At 31.2% G+C, this 19,090-nt stretch overlaps 1 protein-coding gene across 1 annotated transcript in view; it reads left to right on the forward strand.

Moving 5' to 3' along the window:
* The window catches only part of LOC132747676 (uncharacterized), a 67,186-nt gene extending 61,787 nt beyond the window's left edge, over nt 1–5,399 (forward strand). Inside the window, exon 11 of the mRNA XM_060737120.1 lies at nt 978–5,399. Coding sequence (XP_060593103.1) covers nt 978–1,167 — 190 coding nt within the window. The 3' untranslated portion in view covers nt 1,168–5,399. The remainder of the gene's footprint in view (nt 1–977) is intronic.
* Nucleotides 5,400–19,090: the final 13,691 nt, after the last annotated feature.

Below are 19,090 nucleotides of genomic sequence, written 5' to 3' on the forward strand. Positions count from 1 at the left end.
TCTCATTTGCAAACATTCATAGATATTAATTTTAGTCAAGCCAACACTGTTGAGCCTGGTCAAATTGCACAGAAGTTCAGGCTGGCCTGGCTCTACACTAATGACTATACACTTGTAAAGTGGCTATTGAGATAAACTAAAGATTTCCTATAAAACACCTGATTTTAGACACCACATGTCAATAAGGACTTTCACTGTTATTCAACACTGATCTTTCCAGAAAGGTCCGATTTTAATAATCTTTAAATTCCATGGAAAGTTTAAAAAAGAATTATTGAATTAAAAAAAATGAATTAAAAAAAAATGAGTAAATGGTTCATGTTATTAAAATAGACAGATAAGAAATTGCCTAGGTGTGCATGGAATGCAAATTTCCTAAATATTTTCAGATAAAAATACAATAAAACAGGAAGGTTTTTACTCAATAATATTTTATTATCTTTATAACATGCAGTAGGATTTTTTTGTATTCAGTCTCAGAGCATTTTCAGATTATCAGTGCATTTCTGGAAAAACTATTATGTTTAAATTGTTGGTTTTATTTTGCCATTTAAAAAGAAAACATGCCAATAAAATTGAGTCAAATTGAGCTTTCCTGTTGGAAGTGTTCAGTATGAAAACTACTTTAAAACAATATTTTTTTTTATTATTTTCTAAGATTTCTTTGGTTCATTTCTTAATTGATAGATCCGTACACTGACCTTATATTTGAATAGTTTAAAGGACAAACATTGACATGTGCTCCTTTGTTAACAAATATGTTGTGTTGAAATTATTGTATCCAATAACCTGATAAGTAGACTTAGACAGGTCAGGGATCTATGCATTTTAAAACTGTGACATTCAAAAAGTAATGAAACCAGATTATCATTATTATTTTGCAACGTCTTTTTTTAGCATTCTATTTATTCCACTCTTTGCTAATCAATTTTCATGTTATTTTATATTGTTTATCAATTTACATGTTTATATTTTAGGTCATGTGACAAGCAGCCATTGGTTGGAGGAATTCCTGTTCCCGTCGTGAAATCTCCATGGATGCATCAGTTCCCAGCTTCACATAACACATATTCAGAGTTTAAAGATCCATGGACTGTCTCATCTAATGATATGTATGCCTACCAGCGTACTACATTAACACATGGACCAAAAATTGCCATTCCTTGATGACTGGAAGAATTGTTAAACAGTCAAATGATCAAAAATGTCATTCCATGAATTATCAAACAATTGAATGACCAAAATTGTCATTCCATGATTAAAGGGCCATGTCTTTTGTAGGAAACCCATGGACTAAAAATTGCCATTTCTTTTGATGAATGAAAGAATTATCAAACAATTGAATGACCAAAATTGTCATTCCATGATAATAGGGGCATGTCTGCTGTAGGATTGACCAAAAACTGCCATTCTTCAATTAGCAGACCAATGGACTAAAAAAGCTGTTAGCAGACCAATGGACCAAAAATTGCCATTTCTGAACAAAATATTTATTTACTGAAGGAACAATGCATCAAGATGAAAGGCAACTTGTTTGTCGGAAGAACCATTGGCCAAAATTGGAATTCCTAGATAAAAGTCAATTGCTTATCACTTATTAGAGAAATCATGGTACAAAAACCAAATTATACATGTAGAAACAATGGACCAAATATTACCATTCCATATTAATAAAAGAAGCATTTTTTAGATGACATACGGTAGTTGAAGAGTTATTTCTATTTAAGAAATGAATAAAAAGGCTTTGTTAAAAAAGTTTAAAGAAATGAGATATTTTTTGTGTATTCATCAGATGATAGCCAATAGCAAATGACAAATCTTGGTTAAAGAGGTATATCATTTAATACTGTATATATCTTCTTTATTTATTAATGTAAAGATACAAATGTGTTGCACCAAACATTTCACAATGAAGTTATGTCAGTTTTTGAGAAATTTGTTATGTATTGCTGCTGTTGTTCAGAGCAAGTTTGAAGTGGGAAGAGATTCGGAATGGTGCTGTTTTAGGGAAACTTGTAAATTATTTCATATTTAGGTTTGAACTTGACTCTCTGTAGATGATTTAGTGAAATCTTTTTACAGTTAATAAGGCTAAAACTTTAAATCAAGCATATAGCATATATAGGAGATTTATTTCTGTTAATAAAGCTGAATAAATTAATCCTTTTGCCTGGTTCAGGTCAATGATTTAACCCACGTGGCCAGTGCTGACCAAATTTAGCTGGCACATTCTGTTTCAAATCTAAAAGCAGGGCAAACTTATTTTACTAATTCTGCAGGATAATGATTATGAGTTTGTGAAAAAAATAACAAATTGTCACATCAGTGCAGCAACGAGTTAACTCCTATTAAATTTAAATCTGAGTTAACCTGTTATTGCACTAACATGACAAAATAATTAAATACATTTAAAAAGAGTTTGTACAGGCTAAAATACTATACTAGAAAATAGATATGTGTAGTTTAGGACATAGAATGTTATATATTTATTTTACATGAAAAGTATAATAATTTTGTTTTTTGTTATGTCTGCATTTTAAATCACGAAAATGTGTAAATGTGCAATATGGAATTGTAAATATGATTTTTTATGAGTTCCATTTTTAAATGTTTATCTAAATAAAGAAGAAAAAAATCGATTTTTTTCCTTTAACCTATTTCTTGTTTTTCTTGTTTCTACACAAAACTGTTGTGATAATTAGTCTGTTGTAAAATATTGAAGAAGAATATCACTTTGTACTTTTATGCTTATAAAAAAATCAGAAAGCCAGTCTAAGATAGGAATGTTTTCATTGGTCAATTTGAATATTGATTTAAAATTAAGCCAATCAGAAATGTTTATGGACTGGTTGCTAAAAATGGTATAAAATTTATCTTGTTCATTAAAGGAAAGATTTGTTTTCCTCAATAACATTTAAGGCAATGCTTGGTGGATTCAAAATACGGAATATTTAAATTCTTGTGGATTTATTTAGGAAAGACTTTTTTGGCTTCAGTGACATGAAAGATAATTCTCTGTAAATTTAACATACTGATGGCAAAATTTGGAGTTTGAGCCCTGTCTTTGGGTAATGATAATGAAAACATTTTTTTGTGAAAATCAGTAATTGTATCATTGTCAAAATAACTGCATCTTATTTATTTCATCAAACATTATACTCAATGCCATCAGGACAGTTTCACCTACTTAATGTCAGCATATTGAATTTCTGTTTTTAGAAATGTTAGTGAAAAGAATGTCTCAGACAAATTTGTTTGGTAAAAATTACAATTATTGTAACTACATCTAGTTTGGCATTTTTTTAGAATTTTTTTAGAGATTATTTATATATTCATATTTGTTTTTTATTTATCATTCCTTAATGACATCAAAGCAAATGCAGTATTCAAAGCAAATCTATAAATAACTTTATGTATATTACACAACTTCAGGATTTTAAACAAATTTGTTTACTAGTAAGAGTAAACTTACAGTGCTAAAAGCAACAAGAGTTGCATATGGCAATAGTGCAAAGCCAGGCCAGCTTGCAAATGTTTGCAATCTAACAAGGGTCTGTTCTAAAGGTCACAGGTTTTAATTGATATACTTATCAATATTTGAAATCCCTTGCAGTTTCTAATTTAAAGTACAGCAAGTCCATTATGTATAGACCATTTTACAACTGATGAATACTGATAAAGTCTATTATTTCCTTATTGCCTTTTGCCCTACGCAGAATTCGCATGCGCGAAATACTACTTCCGTTTCTATGGAAATATCGTAGTGTAAAAAGGTATAGTTTGCAGGGCATGATATTTCTATATTTCTTCATTTTTGGAACTAGCCTCTTATGTCTCCTGTAGACAATAATAGTTAGGAGTTTGATATTTAACTGAAGCTAAACATTTCATACATGAGATAGTCTCGGTACATTAAAAATGGTCGTTTTTATAGCTTAACTAATAATTATGCAGTTTTACATTGTACAAAATCATAGGATTTGTTTAACTTCTGTATAATTATAAAGAAACAAAATAATTTTAGGGTATTAAATAAAGAAAGGAACCATTGCATTTAATGTTTATGTTTTTACTTTGTTGGTGTTGTTGTTGATTCCGTTCTTAAAGGAAAACTAAAAAAGTCTTCATAAAAAAATAACCTCTTATCAAAAATATGGGAGAGGAAAGAAAAAGAAACAAGTTTAAGAGCACTTAATTTTATTGACGTTAGATCAACTTTCCTCAAGTTTGATTGAATATTCAGAAGTTCATTTTCCCAACAAAATAAGCTGTTATAGTTTTATATTTTATTTCTTATATGATTTCAAAAAAAAAGTTGTTATGAAATTTTCAGAAACCTTGAAATAAATGTGTTTCCAGGGTAACCTGATCTAAATTTAAACAAGATTTGCTTTCTAATGTATAAAACTTGCAACTTTACCATCTAGAAGTGAGTTAATTGTTGTGACGTAACTAGGTCAACGTATTGAATTAAAATTTTCCCTTAGAAATTAGATAACATCAATTTGAATTTAGCGCATCCAAAAAATTAAGTCAATTGTTGTCATTTTTTAAAATAATTCGGAGTATAAATGGAATAAGTTAACACAATATAAGGGAATTACAACCTAAAGAAAATTCACTGCTGTGAACATCAGTGTTTTTTGTTGTTTTGATAAATAATTTCAATAAAGTGTCATGAACTTAATGTCATAATAACAATGTGTAGATGTGGCAGACTAGAATTTTTACGTTGAGATATTGTTCTACATAAAGTTTTTCGTGTAATGGCAATATCTCCCCTGTAGAAGCAAGATCTAGCTTTGGCACAAACAATAATTTTTTCACTGATATATGAGATTAAATGATTTGCGTGTAAAAAGCCCTGTAACGTTTTTGGTTCAAGCAGTGCTATTAAAGTGAAGAATAACGCAAACATGCGCATTTGTGAATTGTCCCATCGGCTCGTTGCTTTAAGCGGCCAATTTTTAGAATTTATAAATTACGGAAAACCTCATAAATTAACTGAACAATTCTTAATCATTTCAGTTATATAATTTTAAATGACGTGAAATCGGATTTAAAAAATAAACATTATGTTAACTTTTGTAATCCCTAAAACTTTGACTGGCATTAAATAAAACACAAGTTTTGACATTAGTTTTCCTTTTGTTAAATAAATGTTAAAAATGCTATTATAGTACAATGTAATTGCATTGACCCTGATTAACAACAACACTTGCAGTAGTATGCATTTAAATTTGCTATTGTGTACAATATTTTAAAACATGTGTCTATTCATATATTTTGTTATTTAACTGTCACTATGAATTTATTGTTATTGTATATTTTTGTCAAAGAATTCAAAATATACCATTTGTTTCTTATTTAAAATGATATTAAATTTCAAATGACAATAAGCGTCTGTTTTTATTGTTTTCCAACTTTGTTTTCTTCCATTCCAGCCAATTTCTAGTAATGTTTTTATTGTCTTCCAACTTTGTTTTCTGCCATTCCAGTTAAACTCTAGTAATGTTTTTATTGTCTTCCAACTTTGTTTTATGCCATTCCAGTCAAACTCTAGTAATGTTTTTATTGTTTTCCAAATTTGTTTGCGTCCATTCTAGTCAAACTTTGGTAAACAACTTTTGGTAAGTGGCAATGCGTTTTCGATTGGATTATACTTGTATTATAGTCGCCATCGGAACCAAATGGATGACTGTCCAGAAGACTTAGATTTTTAGGATTATGCAATGGATAACGAAATAATTCTATTCTAGGAAACAACATGTTCTCACACAGGTCTTCAGGGTTTAAGGTCTCATCCAAAAGACATTTTACATGTGAATTATCTTTTGTTGGAATAGCTGGGAATTCAACTGAATTTTTTTGTCAAACTAGAATGTTACCATTCGACCACTGTGACATAAAGCTTACACAGTTAGTTGAAGTTATTGGCGAAACACATGACAATAAACCGGATAACACTAATTAAGCCGTTCATCCTGATTTTGTAGAAATCACAATTTTGGTAAAGAAGTTGGTAGTTACTTATTAAAATCAGTCGAGATGCAAAGCAAAGACATACACTTGAGGTAAACTGAACACTGTTAAGCTGTCGCTGAATGAAATAGAACAAAATAAAAATCAAAAAAGTAGCTGTACTTTCACAAATCTTTATGTTTGCATACATTTTTACTCAAATTATTTAACCACAACATAGATATAATACTGTGGTTTTGCGCATTATTAAGGCAAAATTTCATTGTAAAAGAACGTGTTTGTCAAGTTTTTGTTCTTCTATTTTTCCATTTATTTTTCTATATATTTATTATATATATACAATGTGCATGTATATAAAACGCAGCGAGTATGGAAAATGAACTTTACTGACAATTTTGCAGGGATTGTAGTCTTCCAAAACATCTGCAACCAAATTCCTTATTTTTATTGTAATAAAGAAATCTAGATGCCATTGAGGCCTGTAAATGGGAAAAATAGAAGTCATTTTCTTGGTTCTAATCGCATTGTCTCTGAGCCGGTCTTAAGGCGACTTCCCACTCACCTTGTAACTGTGACGGTTTTGCTGCGCTGAGTAAACAGTTTCTCACGTAGTTGAGTGAAAAGGAAATGATATCTTAGATTTTGACACAATCATATTCCTATCGGTATCTTCATGAAGTTGAATTTAGATGAGTTTTAGAGATTGGTTTAATGGAAAAGTTAGTCTTGAAAGTTGCAGCGACATGCTCCAATGTTTCTGGAGTACTAAGCATGCAAAATTTACAGCTTGTAATTGTTTGGTATACAGGCAAATACAGTAGTATCTTGCAGAACGTTAAACATAGAGACCAAAAAGAAATGAAACAATGAACATATGACAAATTAATTACCGATTAAATTCCATTTTGGTGAATTTGTCAAAAGATGAAAACAACCATGTTTGTCTTTAAAAGCGCTCCAGTTAGAATTTGAACATGTTATATCTTTGTTCGGTTTTAAACTCCTAATATTTAACTATGTCGGTATTAACGTTTGATCTTGAGATGAGGGCTTTCGTGGATGAGACGTCACGGTCACAAAATAAGAAGCACTTGCCCCGTCGAAAGCTTCTTGTGTCGGTATTTCTACAAAGTTGCCCGCTGTAACTAAAAAAATATCCGGAGGGGCAACCGGGGTCTTTCTCCATCAGTAAACTGAAACACTGATCTTTTGCATTGTCGGTAATCTTTATAATCTATGTTCCATTCTCTTAATTCCATTTTTTTTGTAGTTATTCTTTTTGTTTTCCCGTTACTTGTGGAGCAACAGAATATCTGTACAAAAAACGAGAAAACAATTTGCAAAACAAATTAAATTTAAGGGGAAAAAGCCAGGTTGACAACGGTCAGGTATTTTTTTCTTTTTGCTTTTATGTTTACAATTCACAGATAATAAACTATACACTTATTACGATTCGTTCAAACGAAGTTTGACGGAAAAGGCCGAAATGTTGCTATTGCACTATTTACTACTTTCCAGAATGCCGAGACTTCGAATTTCTCATCATCTACTAGCTCATTGCCTGCAACATATGCCTTCAAGCAATCAGATACATCATCATACATTCAACACTTCTTTAATCGTTCTGATGTGAATGAAGTTTTTGTTTTCGCTCGAGTGCTGATTACTGTTTATTAGCTCTCTTCATTGCAATCCCATAAATAATTCAAAGGATGGATTCAAGCAGTACCGTATTTGTTATATTAATTCACGACATCATTTCAGTGTTGGATATAAACAGTACTACATTTGTTTATATTAATTCAAGACTGGATTCAAACAACTACCTATCAGGTAAGTTATTTTCGCGGCAATATTTCAAGGATGGGTCTAATCAGTACCGTACTGCTTTATATATCCGCGACACTGTCTTAAAAATACCGTATTTGTTACATTCATCAATCCGCGCTGAATCTAAATAGTGCCTATGTTATAATAATCCGCGACACTATATCATGGATTGATCCATGCTGTTTCGTACTTGATATTAAATTGAATGTACCCGAACCCGAGACAATAATTCATACATAATGTATTGTTTGTACAAAAAGGAAACATGCTATATACAAGCAGTTGCTTTTCTTTCTTTGGCACTTTAACGGAATCACATTTTCAAACTTCACAACAACAAAAAAAAACTGACAAGATATTTTTTGGTTTTATAAAAGCTAAAACCTGTAATGATATGTGAAATTTAATTGTTTCAGTAGGACCGAGTAGCTTTATAGGGCAATTCATAGAATTGTTGATTAGAAGAGATTCTTGGTGGTCTTTGAGGCCTACAATAATTTTATAATTCTGAATAATGACCTGAATTGACTTTCAGGAAAACTCGCTATTATTCACCATTAATCACCTGAAATGTCATTTTCATAATGGTAATTACTGCTGCTCTAAATGGGGAGTGATCTACTGTTACAACAACGATGTCGCCAACTCCGTTTGATCATTTTTGTTTTTTTATCTAAGTATCAGTTTTTCTTCTTTCTAACCGGAAGTGGGAAGCCATTTTGAAAAATGGCAGTTCATGTTTGTTGCCTAGCGCCGGAAAGTGAGGACAGGTATTGTCAATCGTTTTATAATTTATGCTGTTTTACGTTCGCTAATTATACAGAATTTCCGCAACGTGGCTGTGATCTTACTGGAAAATATTGATGGAGTGTACCTGGTCGGCTGATTTCAAAGTAATGAACATCCGGTTATGAAAGCGTCCACATGTATCAGCATACTCTGCCCTGATCGGCCATGTCTAAAACAAGACAGTTTTTCGTTTAATGACTTTATTTAAAAGAACATTGTACAATTAAGAAATATTTTAAGAGCTTGGGTACTCCTACACATTTTAGTTGACACTAAACTCTTCTTTGATAATTGATGTATCTGCTAATTAGTCATAAAGAACACACGGTCTGGTTTTAATAGAGGAACTAAGCTTATGTTATTTTCATTTCTAACAAACCTGATACTAATCTACTTTTGCTCGGTAAAAAAAGATATAAAAGCAATGCCATCAAAGAAGCTACTGCATGTAAATATCGTCACACTATCTACTTTGCGGTGTTTCAAAATAAGGTTTCTTCTATAAAAGGTATACCTGCAATTCAGATTACAGTCAAAAATAAATAAATAAAGATATTAACCTTACAAAATCAGTTTTTTCTTCTTCATAAAATGAATAACTACAAACAGGAGAAAATTAAAAAAAACATTCATGTAAATAAATTCTTCTTCAATCTTTAAAAATATCTATAATAATATAATCTTTATAAAAGTGAACGAAACAGTTTAAGTGTAAATTTAGAACCACTAATATGTGTTGCTTATATCCGATATTATGATTTAAGTGAATTTGTATGGTAATCATCAATCATGTAACTAATTCTTGCAATATCTTTTTGGAAGCAATCTTGCATGCTTTATTTTGTAATTCACAAAAAATAATATACTATACACATAAGCGTACTCAATAGTATAATTCAATGGCTTTCCATTCTATTTAAAGCACCGTAAACCCATCACGAAAATCTCGTGTAGACGTTCTAATAAGCACGTGTAACCCGTCACCAGACGTGTTATAGACAATTATGCATCCATATAATTTTCTGGAATAGGTTTTGATGTCTCGGCAAAACTTAAGTCCAGACTTTTTCCAAATGGGACGAGTTCCAAAGAAGAGTGAATGGTGCGTGCGCAGCACTCGTAAATCACATGATCTTCGTAATAAAATGTACATAAAAGGCCATATCTGTCGTAAAAATGATCAAAATTCTGATAATAAAATACGTGCAGCGGCACGTACTCTTTGTAGTAGAAAAAGATGGGAATTAATAGCTAGATTAGACATATTAATTGCCAATAATCCAAGCTAATATCAGAGAGCACACTTTCGATACTACTTATATGTTTTATTTACATCATTTGAACTACATTTATGGTTTAAATTTACTATAGAAGTGATCAAAGTATATCATTTACTGGAAAATAAAAGTGAATGGTATATAGACGGCTATTATGAACAACATTCCTACCCAGTTTAAATCAATTGATATTTCATTTCAAGAAGCTCAAGGTATATCTTACTGTCACAAAAATTCTAATCAAATTTGATAACTGACATGTTCATACGATATTTTTATAAATGTATATTATATCAATGTCCAATGTTTTAAAAATCAGGAATAGGGGAGATCTTTTGGGGGCAATAAAAACAAGAATGAAAAGGTGAATATCGTAGACTCGGTTTGATTGAGTCTGTTCATGAGAAATAATGTAAAGTGCTGGGAAATAATGTAAAGTGCTAAGAAATAATGTAAAGTGCTAAGAAATAATGTAAAGTGCTAAGAAATAATGTAAAGTGCAACATCCACTTACACAGTATTCAGTCTTCAAGATTATAAGACATTTCCGGATGTTGACCATCTAAAATCTAGACATTTGATTGGCTAATGAAATAATTAAATAAATCTATTATTTATTGTTCACAGCATTGAATTGATTGAAAGAAAACTAAACTCGTCCTGTTAATCTTTGAATTCTAAAATAGACGAGTTTAATGAAAGATTTATCACTTCTTTTAATTATGTAAAGTATTTTTGTCACCATTTTCTGTCATCTTTCGTTTGCTTTACGAAAGAAATAATTTGTTTTAAAAAAGAATCTTTTTGATGATTTTTTTCCCTATTGAAAATCCTGTGGTTCGTGTTTATGAAGTTTGTATATGAGGAAAAGAATTCACTGAACTCTTTCTGTTGTCTCTATAAAGCGAAATTTTATATTGAATACAATCTTTTCTAAGACCACTTTATTCATGAGAATTTCTTCTTGTCATATAAAATCTCTAAGAAAACGAGGAAAAGCCAAACCATTCCTTTAAGTTTTTCCTTCAGCTATTGATTTGTCTAACATTTTAGCTTGATTTGACTAGTAGAGAAGTTAGAAAGTCCGCCGTTCGCTTGGGGACGTTAGTTGTCTTTAGTCACGCAATCGCCAATATGAGCAATGGTGCTCGGCTCGAAAGACACGCAAGCCTTAATATGCTTATAATAATTTGTAATAAAGTATCATGGGCAGGAACCGCCTAGAGAATTTTCTTCGAACGAACTTAAAATCGTCCTAAATAAGATCTGAATAGAACCATTAGTATTTTACGTCGCCACAAATTGGCATTACGGAGAGGCATTTTCCGCGGAACGGCAGGACTGTTCACATCTTCTCCTTTCACACAATAGCGGCGCAGCGGTAGGAACTTTATTCTGAATAGCTTTCTATTTAATCAAAGGGAGGGGGACAATTTATTTCATCAAAATCTGGTTAACTAAGGAGAAAAATATGGAAATAAATTCACCGTTAAATTGACAAAATTAAGCGTTAAATGGTACGACAGCTACTACGACAAATGGCGCAGTATTTGCCCGGTGTTTGTTTGGTATGTGGTAATGTTGGACGAAAATTGAAATCCATTTTTAGTTCACGACCGCACATTTCTTTGATTAAAGATGGCTGAAGGACATTATAATGACATGTTGTAGAGTTATCTCATTGTTGTAAAAACTTATTAAAGCTATGCATTATCATTATGATTTTTTTTTAATTTATAAATTGTAAAAAAAAAAACGTTTTTCATACTCTAATGGTTTAATCTTAAAACATGGAATGTCTCTGTTAACACGGCCAAATTATGTGTTATATATTGTTCTGTACATAAACAGAATAAAATATTTGAAGCAAAATATTATTTTGCAATGATTTCGTTCGCTCTAAAGGAAATGCATAAACATGAAAACATTTGTTGTTTTTTTTAAACAAGGTATTTTGGAATCTTTCTTTTCAAAATTCAAACAATAATTTTCTAATTTGCGGGCTGCAGATAAATAGCTTGATATACTTGAACAGAACCAACAATATGTTAACCAAAGGGATAATTTTAGATAGGGCATAAAATAATTATATATTAAATGACACCAAAAATCTAGGTAAAAATATTTTTATATATAGAAGATTATACCAATGTATAAATTGTAAATGAGGAAACTTCATATTAGTTAAAAAGTCGAAATTTTGAAATTTGAATGTAGAAGTTATGTTGAACTTACAGTTTATCAGCCGATAAATCTAATTTTTCATCTAAAAACGCAAACAAGTTTATTTCGTTTAGATACATATTGTATAAATTTATCTTTTGATCTTTGAAAATGTTTTAATATATTTTAGAAAAGCAAAATTCAATATTTAATAAAGGTGAATCCCATTTTTCTTTAAGTATTTTACAGAAAGTGGTAAATTCTAAAACTGAAACATTCTTTCTATGCATTCTTGCCAATGCAATGCAACCAAAAAAGAAACAGATAGGATAGATCAAGATCTTATAGCTGTACAATATTGAACTGGATTAGTCGGTGCGTCGGGGCGTGTAAGATAGATTGTATTTTCCTGTACCGTCCATCCAACCGAGCCTGCTACATTTTCAATTTTGCAGATTTTTTTAATTATATTTTTTTGCTTCCCTCACGGATTTATTTTTTTCTGTTAGTGGGTGAAAAGTTAAATGTGCATAAAAATAAGATAGTCAATCACATAATGAATATATCTTTTTAATACCTCGCTATTTTTAGGCATAGATTATTCTACATCAAATATTTTCATTGTTAAAAATGAGGCAAGAAAATTTAATGCTTTGTTTTTTTTTTGTCATATTTATTTAGAATATATTATTTAACCTTTTACAGTTATACATAATTGCAGGAAAATGGAGTGCACTGAATACACAATGAATGAAGCGGAAGAAATTACATGACCTGATTACAATATGTGTTGTATAATTTGATATACATGTATATAGAAACACAAGTTATTTAGGTCAAATTAAAACAGCTCAATTATGTAACGAAAGTCACAACAATGGCAACAAAACAGAAGAGAGATAGCACGAAATTTCGAGCTTTCATACCCCTTTGTCACACACAGTCCTGCTCAGACAGACTTTTTTCTTCGGAGATGACATAGCCGAGGTCACGCTATAGAAACGTTGAAGTGAAACACGCACGAAATGCTTTCAGTCATTGAATGTACAATGAATAGTCGGGAAATGAATAGTTGATTGGAAAATCAATTTATATCTGTTATCATTCCAGCACGTATTTCACGTTCTCTCGTCATGGTAACGTGATACCTCTTCCCATTTTCGTTAAGAAAATGGTGATGTCTCGAAATCCTTTTTTCTTTTTTTTTGTTTTGAGAATGGGAGAAAGTAACCATTGCATATCTGTATAATGCAATATGTGTTATAGAATGTGAATGAAAAGAAGAATTTAATGAAATAGCTTCCTTGTTGCCCGTAGATGGTGTGGACATTGAAGGAAGTTCTTGCAAGTAAAATCATTCTCTTTTATATGCGGCTTCACAGGCTTGTGTAAAGTTCTGCAAGATCTTTTACCCTCACACACTGACAGGAGTAATGACAGGGCATATATATTTGATAGTAAGGACGGGAATAATAGTCAAGTAAAGTCAAATATTTTACTAGCAAAAACAAATACAATTCATGTTCATCGTCAAGTTACCGTGGTGGATATAACATATTCACATTACATAAGAAAAGTATGGAATATAGTTTACAAAAATATCAATCAGCATTCAGCTGATACTCGTACATATTTTTTTTTCAAGTATTTCGTCCATTCATTTGAATCAATGATTGGTCTACACATGTTCAAACCAAAATAAACTGTTTAGTTAATTTGCAACATAGTAATTATTATTATATACATTGCTACTTTTTAGGGGAATTCAAATTTGAAATTGAAATTATCCAAGCAGTACTATATATTTACCTAAATGGCAGTATACTTTAGATCACCAAATCAACCAGTTTATTTGGAAAGGTCAATTTATCACTTTATTCAAATAATTTACATTTAGTTTTAATATTCAGTTTCCATTTATTAAGAAAAGATAACATGTACTGCGGAATAAATTTGTATGTAACTTATGATTGTCCTCTGCCATGTTGTCATGCACTTTTGTGCAAGACAAACGAGAATCTCCATCGTATATGTAAATATTCAAATGTCCATTTACATCATATCATTGTGTATACATTTATGTCAAAGTTTCGTCTAAAATACCACAGTTCTTAGACGCTTTCGTCGGATTATGCTTATCTTAAGTGCTTATGTTTGCCGGGCCTGGGCCCTTGTTCAATTTACTACTTAAGAAACACTTACACGTCGCCTTGGAGTAGTTAAGTTCCGCTCGTGTGACAGGCAATACTGCGCCGGCGATTTATCACCGAGAATTTTGAGAAATTGTGAGAAACCTCATCCGACATTTCTCTCACTGGTTGACAGTTCTAGGAAATGGACTACAAATGAATATAGCACTACGACAAGATTGGTCAGAGCGAGGCTCTTGCGAGCTTAGCTTTCCTAGAATTTCATTCTTGGCTCAGGAATGTAGTGGGTTTTTTTGTAAATAGTAAATATTCTGTATATCTATATTCTTACCTCTTCTATGGTTTTGTGTCTGTATTATTCAATAGTATTTTATGTTCAAATGTTGATACGTGTAAATTAAATATGTGGAATTAAACATGCTTAAAACTAAATGTTTCGACTTGCTGCGATAAAATGCAACATGATGTGTGAAATATCTACGAAATAAATACATTTGTAAGGTGAACGTACTTGCCAAGTTATTATGATTTGTATTTGACAAATGTTTTAAAAAGATGCACCTGTAGGATTGCAATGATGAAACGTTTTGCTGTTTCAAATTTGTTCGCACGTAAGCATTTCGAATGCACGAAAGTAGATCTAGTTGACCAAAAAGAAAATATTTTGAGAAAACTACAGTCTATGTGTAGGCATATGTCCTAACTTAAGTTTAGACTATCTCGTTTTCTAGGAGAATTAATAATACTTATTTGTAATTGTTTGACTTTTTTCCCTTCCAAAACCGGAGATGTATGTGAATCTGTCTCCGAGACGGCTGTATTGCGTGAAATACGGGCTTGTTGCTTGGGACACGCACGTTTGCATGTTTCGTCTGCCCGTGTCGGTTTAACATTTCTCAAATAGAGCAGGCCAGTAGGTCAATACGATTGTTTTGGCCTTGTTGACGCTTTGAATGACTGGAACAATGTTCTACGAGATAGCGCCGGTTCCGGTTGCTCGCACGCCAACTGGTCTGTTGAAAACATAGAAACACGCGATTCATTCATGGGTTTTATGTCCGTCTTTTAACTGATATGCCTAATTAAATACATTCATCATCGCTGACAAAACATGTAATGTGCCAGACTAAAACGAAAATTGTTTTAAACATGCGAGTTTCTACGATAAATAAATACTCTACGACATGTTAAATCTCAAACAGTTTCATGGTTGCAGGATAAGAAAGCACTTGTCAGTACACGCATTAGAAATTTCGTCTTGAACTCGGATATAATTATCTTCATTGTAGTCCATTGGACATAAAAATGGGTTTTCAAAAATATAACTCGAAAAGTTTTCTGTTTATGGATGTTGATAAAATATTTCCATGATCAAATTAAAATTCGTATGTATGGAGTGTTTTTTTTAAATCAAGACAGGTGACTTTTGTTTTACAAGTGTTATTGTAATGTTGAAGTTTTCTGATTATTCGGGGTCATAGATTTCAACACTTCAAGTGAGGAGGATTGAATTCCGCTTAAGCCAGTGCGGGGCGGGGTGTTGTGGAGGCGCGAGTTATATTACACATTTCGTTGTCTCTCCATGAACAGACAAAAAAAACGAGTCTGCAATCTTTAACCTTTCATTGCTCTTGATGGATCCCCCTTTTCAAGGGTTGTTCAAAACATTAAAGTGGCCCCGACATCTAAAATGACTAATAATAATAAAGGAATATTAGTGTCCTCTTCATTGTACCTGTGTGACTAAGACGACCAATTTGTCTGCTAGATAAACTGTTAGAGACAATACGTGGTATTGTGCTTTGTGTGCAACCGGCCTTCAGTAATGAATTGATTTATATAGCATTGAAATAAATCAAGAAGGCAAAATAAAACAGACTTTATAGCAAATTCTTATCAAGAGTGAACAATGAAACTACATAGGTATATGTAGTTAACTCTCGAATTAAAACCGAAAGTAATACATTTTTTTCTTTGGAACACATAATCGCCATTTCAGAGTTTACGATTATGATGCCTCAAACATTTAAGTCAACTGGGTAATAAAATAGACTGTATTTTTCCAAATGTTTTATATTGTTATTCTTAATCTTAAAGGTATATTTTTTAAAGAAAATAAAAACATATCTAGTGTATTATGTGAATTTTAGATTTCCCTTCTCATTCTATATAATGATACATGTACGTATATCTATATCTTTAATATTTTCTTAATCCGACAGCTACTAAGGCCCATGGTTTCATTTCAACACAACTCCTTAAGTATGTCATTAATTTCGTCTCAAGTTTAAAACAATATTTTCCATATAAATATTTCAATATTTACTAACATCAAAATCAATACGATTTCGTTTCTAAACAATATTAAAATTTAATTAGCTATAGCAGCGGCAGTGTTTGAATTTTAATACAGTTTAATATTGTATTCACTCTAATAGTCTGCATCAAAAATTTACTAATTAACCTGTAAAATTAAATTATAATATACAGAATGTCAAAAAATCTTTTTGCACTTAAATTCTATCAATAAATAAAATTGAATACGAATGTTCACAATTCTACGACAACGCCAAAAGCGTGCAGTATATTCGTCTATTGGCGCCATTCTCCTAGACAAGGGGCGTGGTTTACAGACTGTGACGTCATTATTTATTCCCGATATTTCTCAAAAGAAACTGTCAAACTGTGCGTCAATTGGCTACATTGTCAGTGTTGTCTTTACTAACAGCAGCATCAGGAAAGAAAACAATCTTTTCATGCACGGAGCATGTAGATCTATGTCTAACATTACTTTAAACTGCAGTAGAAAAAAAATCAAATGAAGTTCCCTTTTTTAAACTAATTCTTTTTTAGCAATACAGTCTGTTAGTGAAACATCTATTTGAAACAATATTTCAACCTGAAAAAAGGGGCATTGCGTTAGCTGTGCTTGTCAGTGTATATTAAAGTTTACCTTTGCAGAGAATGATTTTCTCTGTTAGCTACAAGTCAATTGCTTCAGAATAGTTTTTGTAGTTTTGCACCGTTCGATAAATAACAAGAACAAATATGATTTACAGATGTATGGCTTAACATTTTATATTATTTTGTATATTTTCACCTATTATAGTGTGATAATTCGTTTTAGAAGCATTTTTTGGTGGCTTAGTATCCAGAGTTGTCACCGGCAACTTTTGCGGAGGCCTTTATGAAAAATAAAAGTTTCATTAACATGGCAGGTGTATACTTTTTTCCATGTCAGATATATATAAACATTGTACAAATTATCTTATCGAAGTGTTTTCTAAACTTAATATTGACCAGCATTTGTTTGACATGATGCATTTTTTGGTCTATTAGTTCAAAGCAAGACAAGAAATGACCAGAAAATTTAACACCATAAGTACACCATTTCAAACTCCGCTTCCAAACACGCGAAAAAACCCACTAGAATCTAGTAGTAGAAAGTACTAAAAAAAATCATTTCAGAATAATTCTGAAATGTCTCAAGTTTAAAAACAATATATTTTATTCAGATACTTTAAGTATCATTTTAGGTTCTACTAAATTGTGCCTGAAATAATGCAAGGATGAACTCCTTGATGAGGAATGTACAACTTTATTATCAAAAGTTTGACCTTTATATGACTTGAATATTAAGGGTAGATGTCCAATTTCACATTCAGCGTTACTTTCTTAAGGCAATAAGCCGATAAGAATAAAAAAACCATTATTAACTATTATTGTTCACTTTTTTGCTCTTTCTTTAAGACAGACAAAATATTTTTTCTAAGGCATAACATACTTTTATATATAAGTAAATATATCTACATATTTAATATTTAAAGTAAAACTCTGTCGACCTTTCTGTATGAACAAACAAAAATGTTGCATTTCAAGTAGATCTAACAAAATCTTTGTGTGAAGATAAATACACTGTACATATATTCTGCAAAACATTCTTTCTTGAAAAGTTAAATTTGATACTATAATTAAAGTTTTCTTGTAGAGAATTTAATTCTATCTTGGATCCAATTAGATTAAAATTATGCAGCTAGGGTTTGACATGCTGTTTCTGCACGACATTACATCTCGACTTTCCTACCTTACTGCTTCGTTAATAATAGATAAAATTCAAATAGAGACATTACTTAAAATCTTGACATTGCTGAATGTTCAGAAATAAATATTACATGTTCTTCTGCATCAATAATAATTACCTTAATGCAAACAATGAATATCGAGAGAGAAAATAACAATACGGCGGAAAACAATACAACAACAACACATTCTATTCAGCATCAAATAAATACATTTTCATAGCTAACAAAAATACCAAACATATTGAAAGTAGTGGTAAGCGTAGTGTTTACAGAGAAAAACATACGCTTTTATTTATTCTATCCAGTTCCTTAAATGCAAAATGCACAATTAATATACTTGTCTAACTTTGAACTAATACATCGAAAGTTGTATCATGCACCAAACAAATGCAAGTCAATATTTAGTTAAGAAAACACTCGATACTTTATAAAATAAATACGAAACCTCGCAAAGTAAATTTTTGCTGAGTAGAAAACTGAACACCCGAAGTATACCTTCTGCAACTCCGCTTCCAACAAGCGAAAAAACAAACTAGAATCTAGTAGAAAGTACATAAAAGAAATATTTCATACCAGCATAAAAAGTTAAATAGAGAGAGCTAAATGTTTCACAAATACAGCAAAGTTGTAAATTATTTTCTTGTTTTGCCACTTTGTAACGGTTTCTTGTCACCTAGCTCCCACGTGGTCCATAAAGTTTCTACAGAATAAATCAAGTTGATACATCCGGGACCTTACGACCGCACATGACGTACTTGATTGTCACGTCTTAGAATCGAAAGGATCATTATCTTATGCAAATGTCTGCAAAAAGTAA

This window comes from Ruditapes philippinarum, unplaced genomic scaffold (genome assembly GCF_026571515.1).
Source record: "Ruditapes philippinarum isolate M1 unplaced genomic scaffold, ASM2657151v2 ctg111_1_1_1_1, whole genome shotgun sequence".
NCBI lineage: Eukaryota > Metazoa > Mollusca > Bivalvia > Venerida > Veneridae > Ruditapes > Ruditapes philippinarum.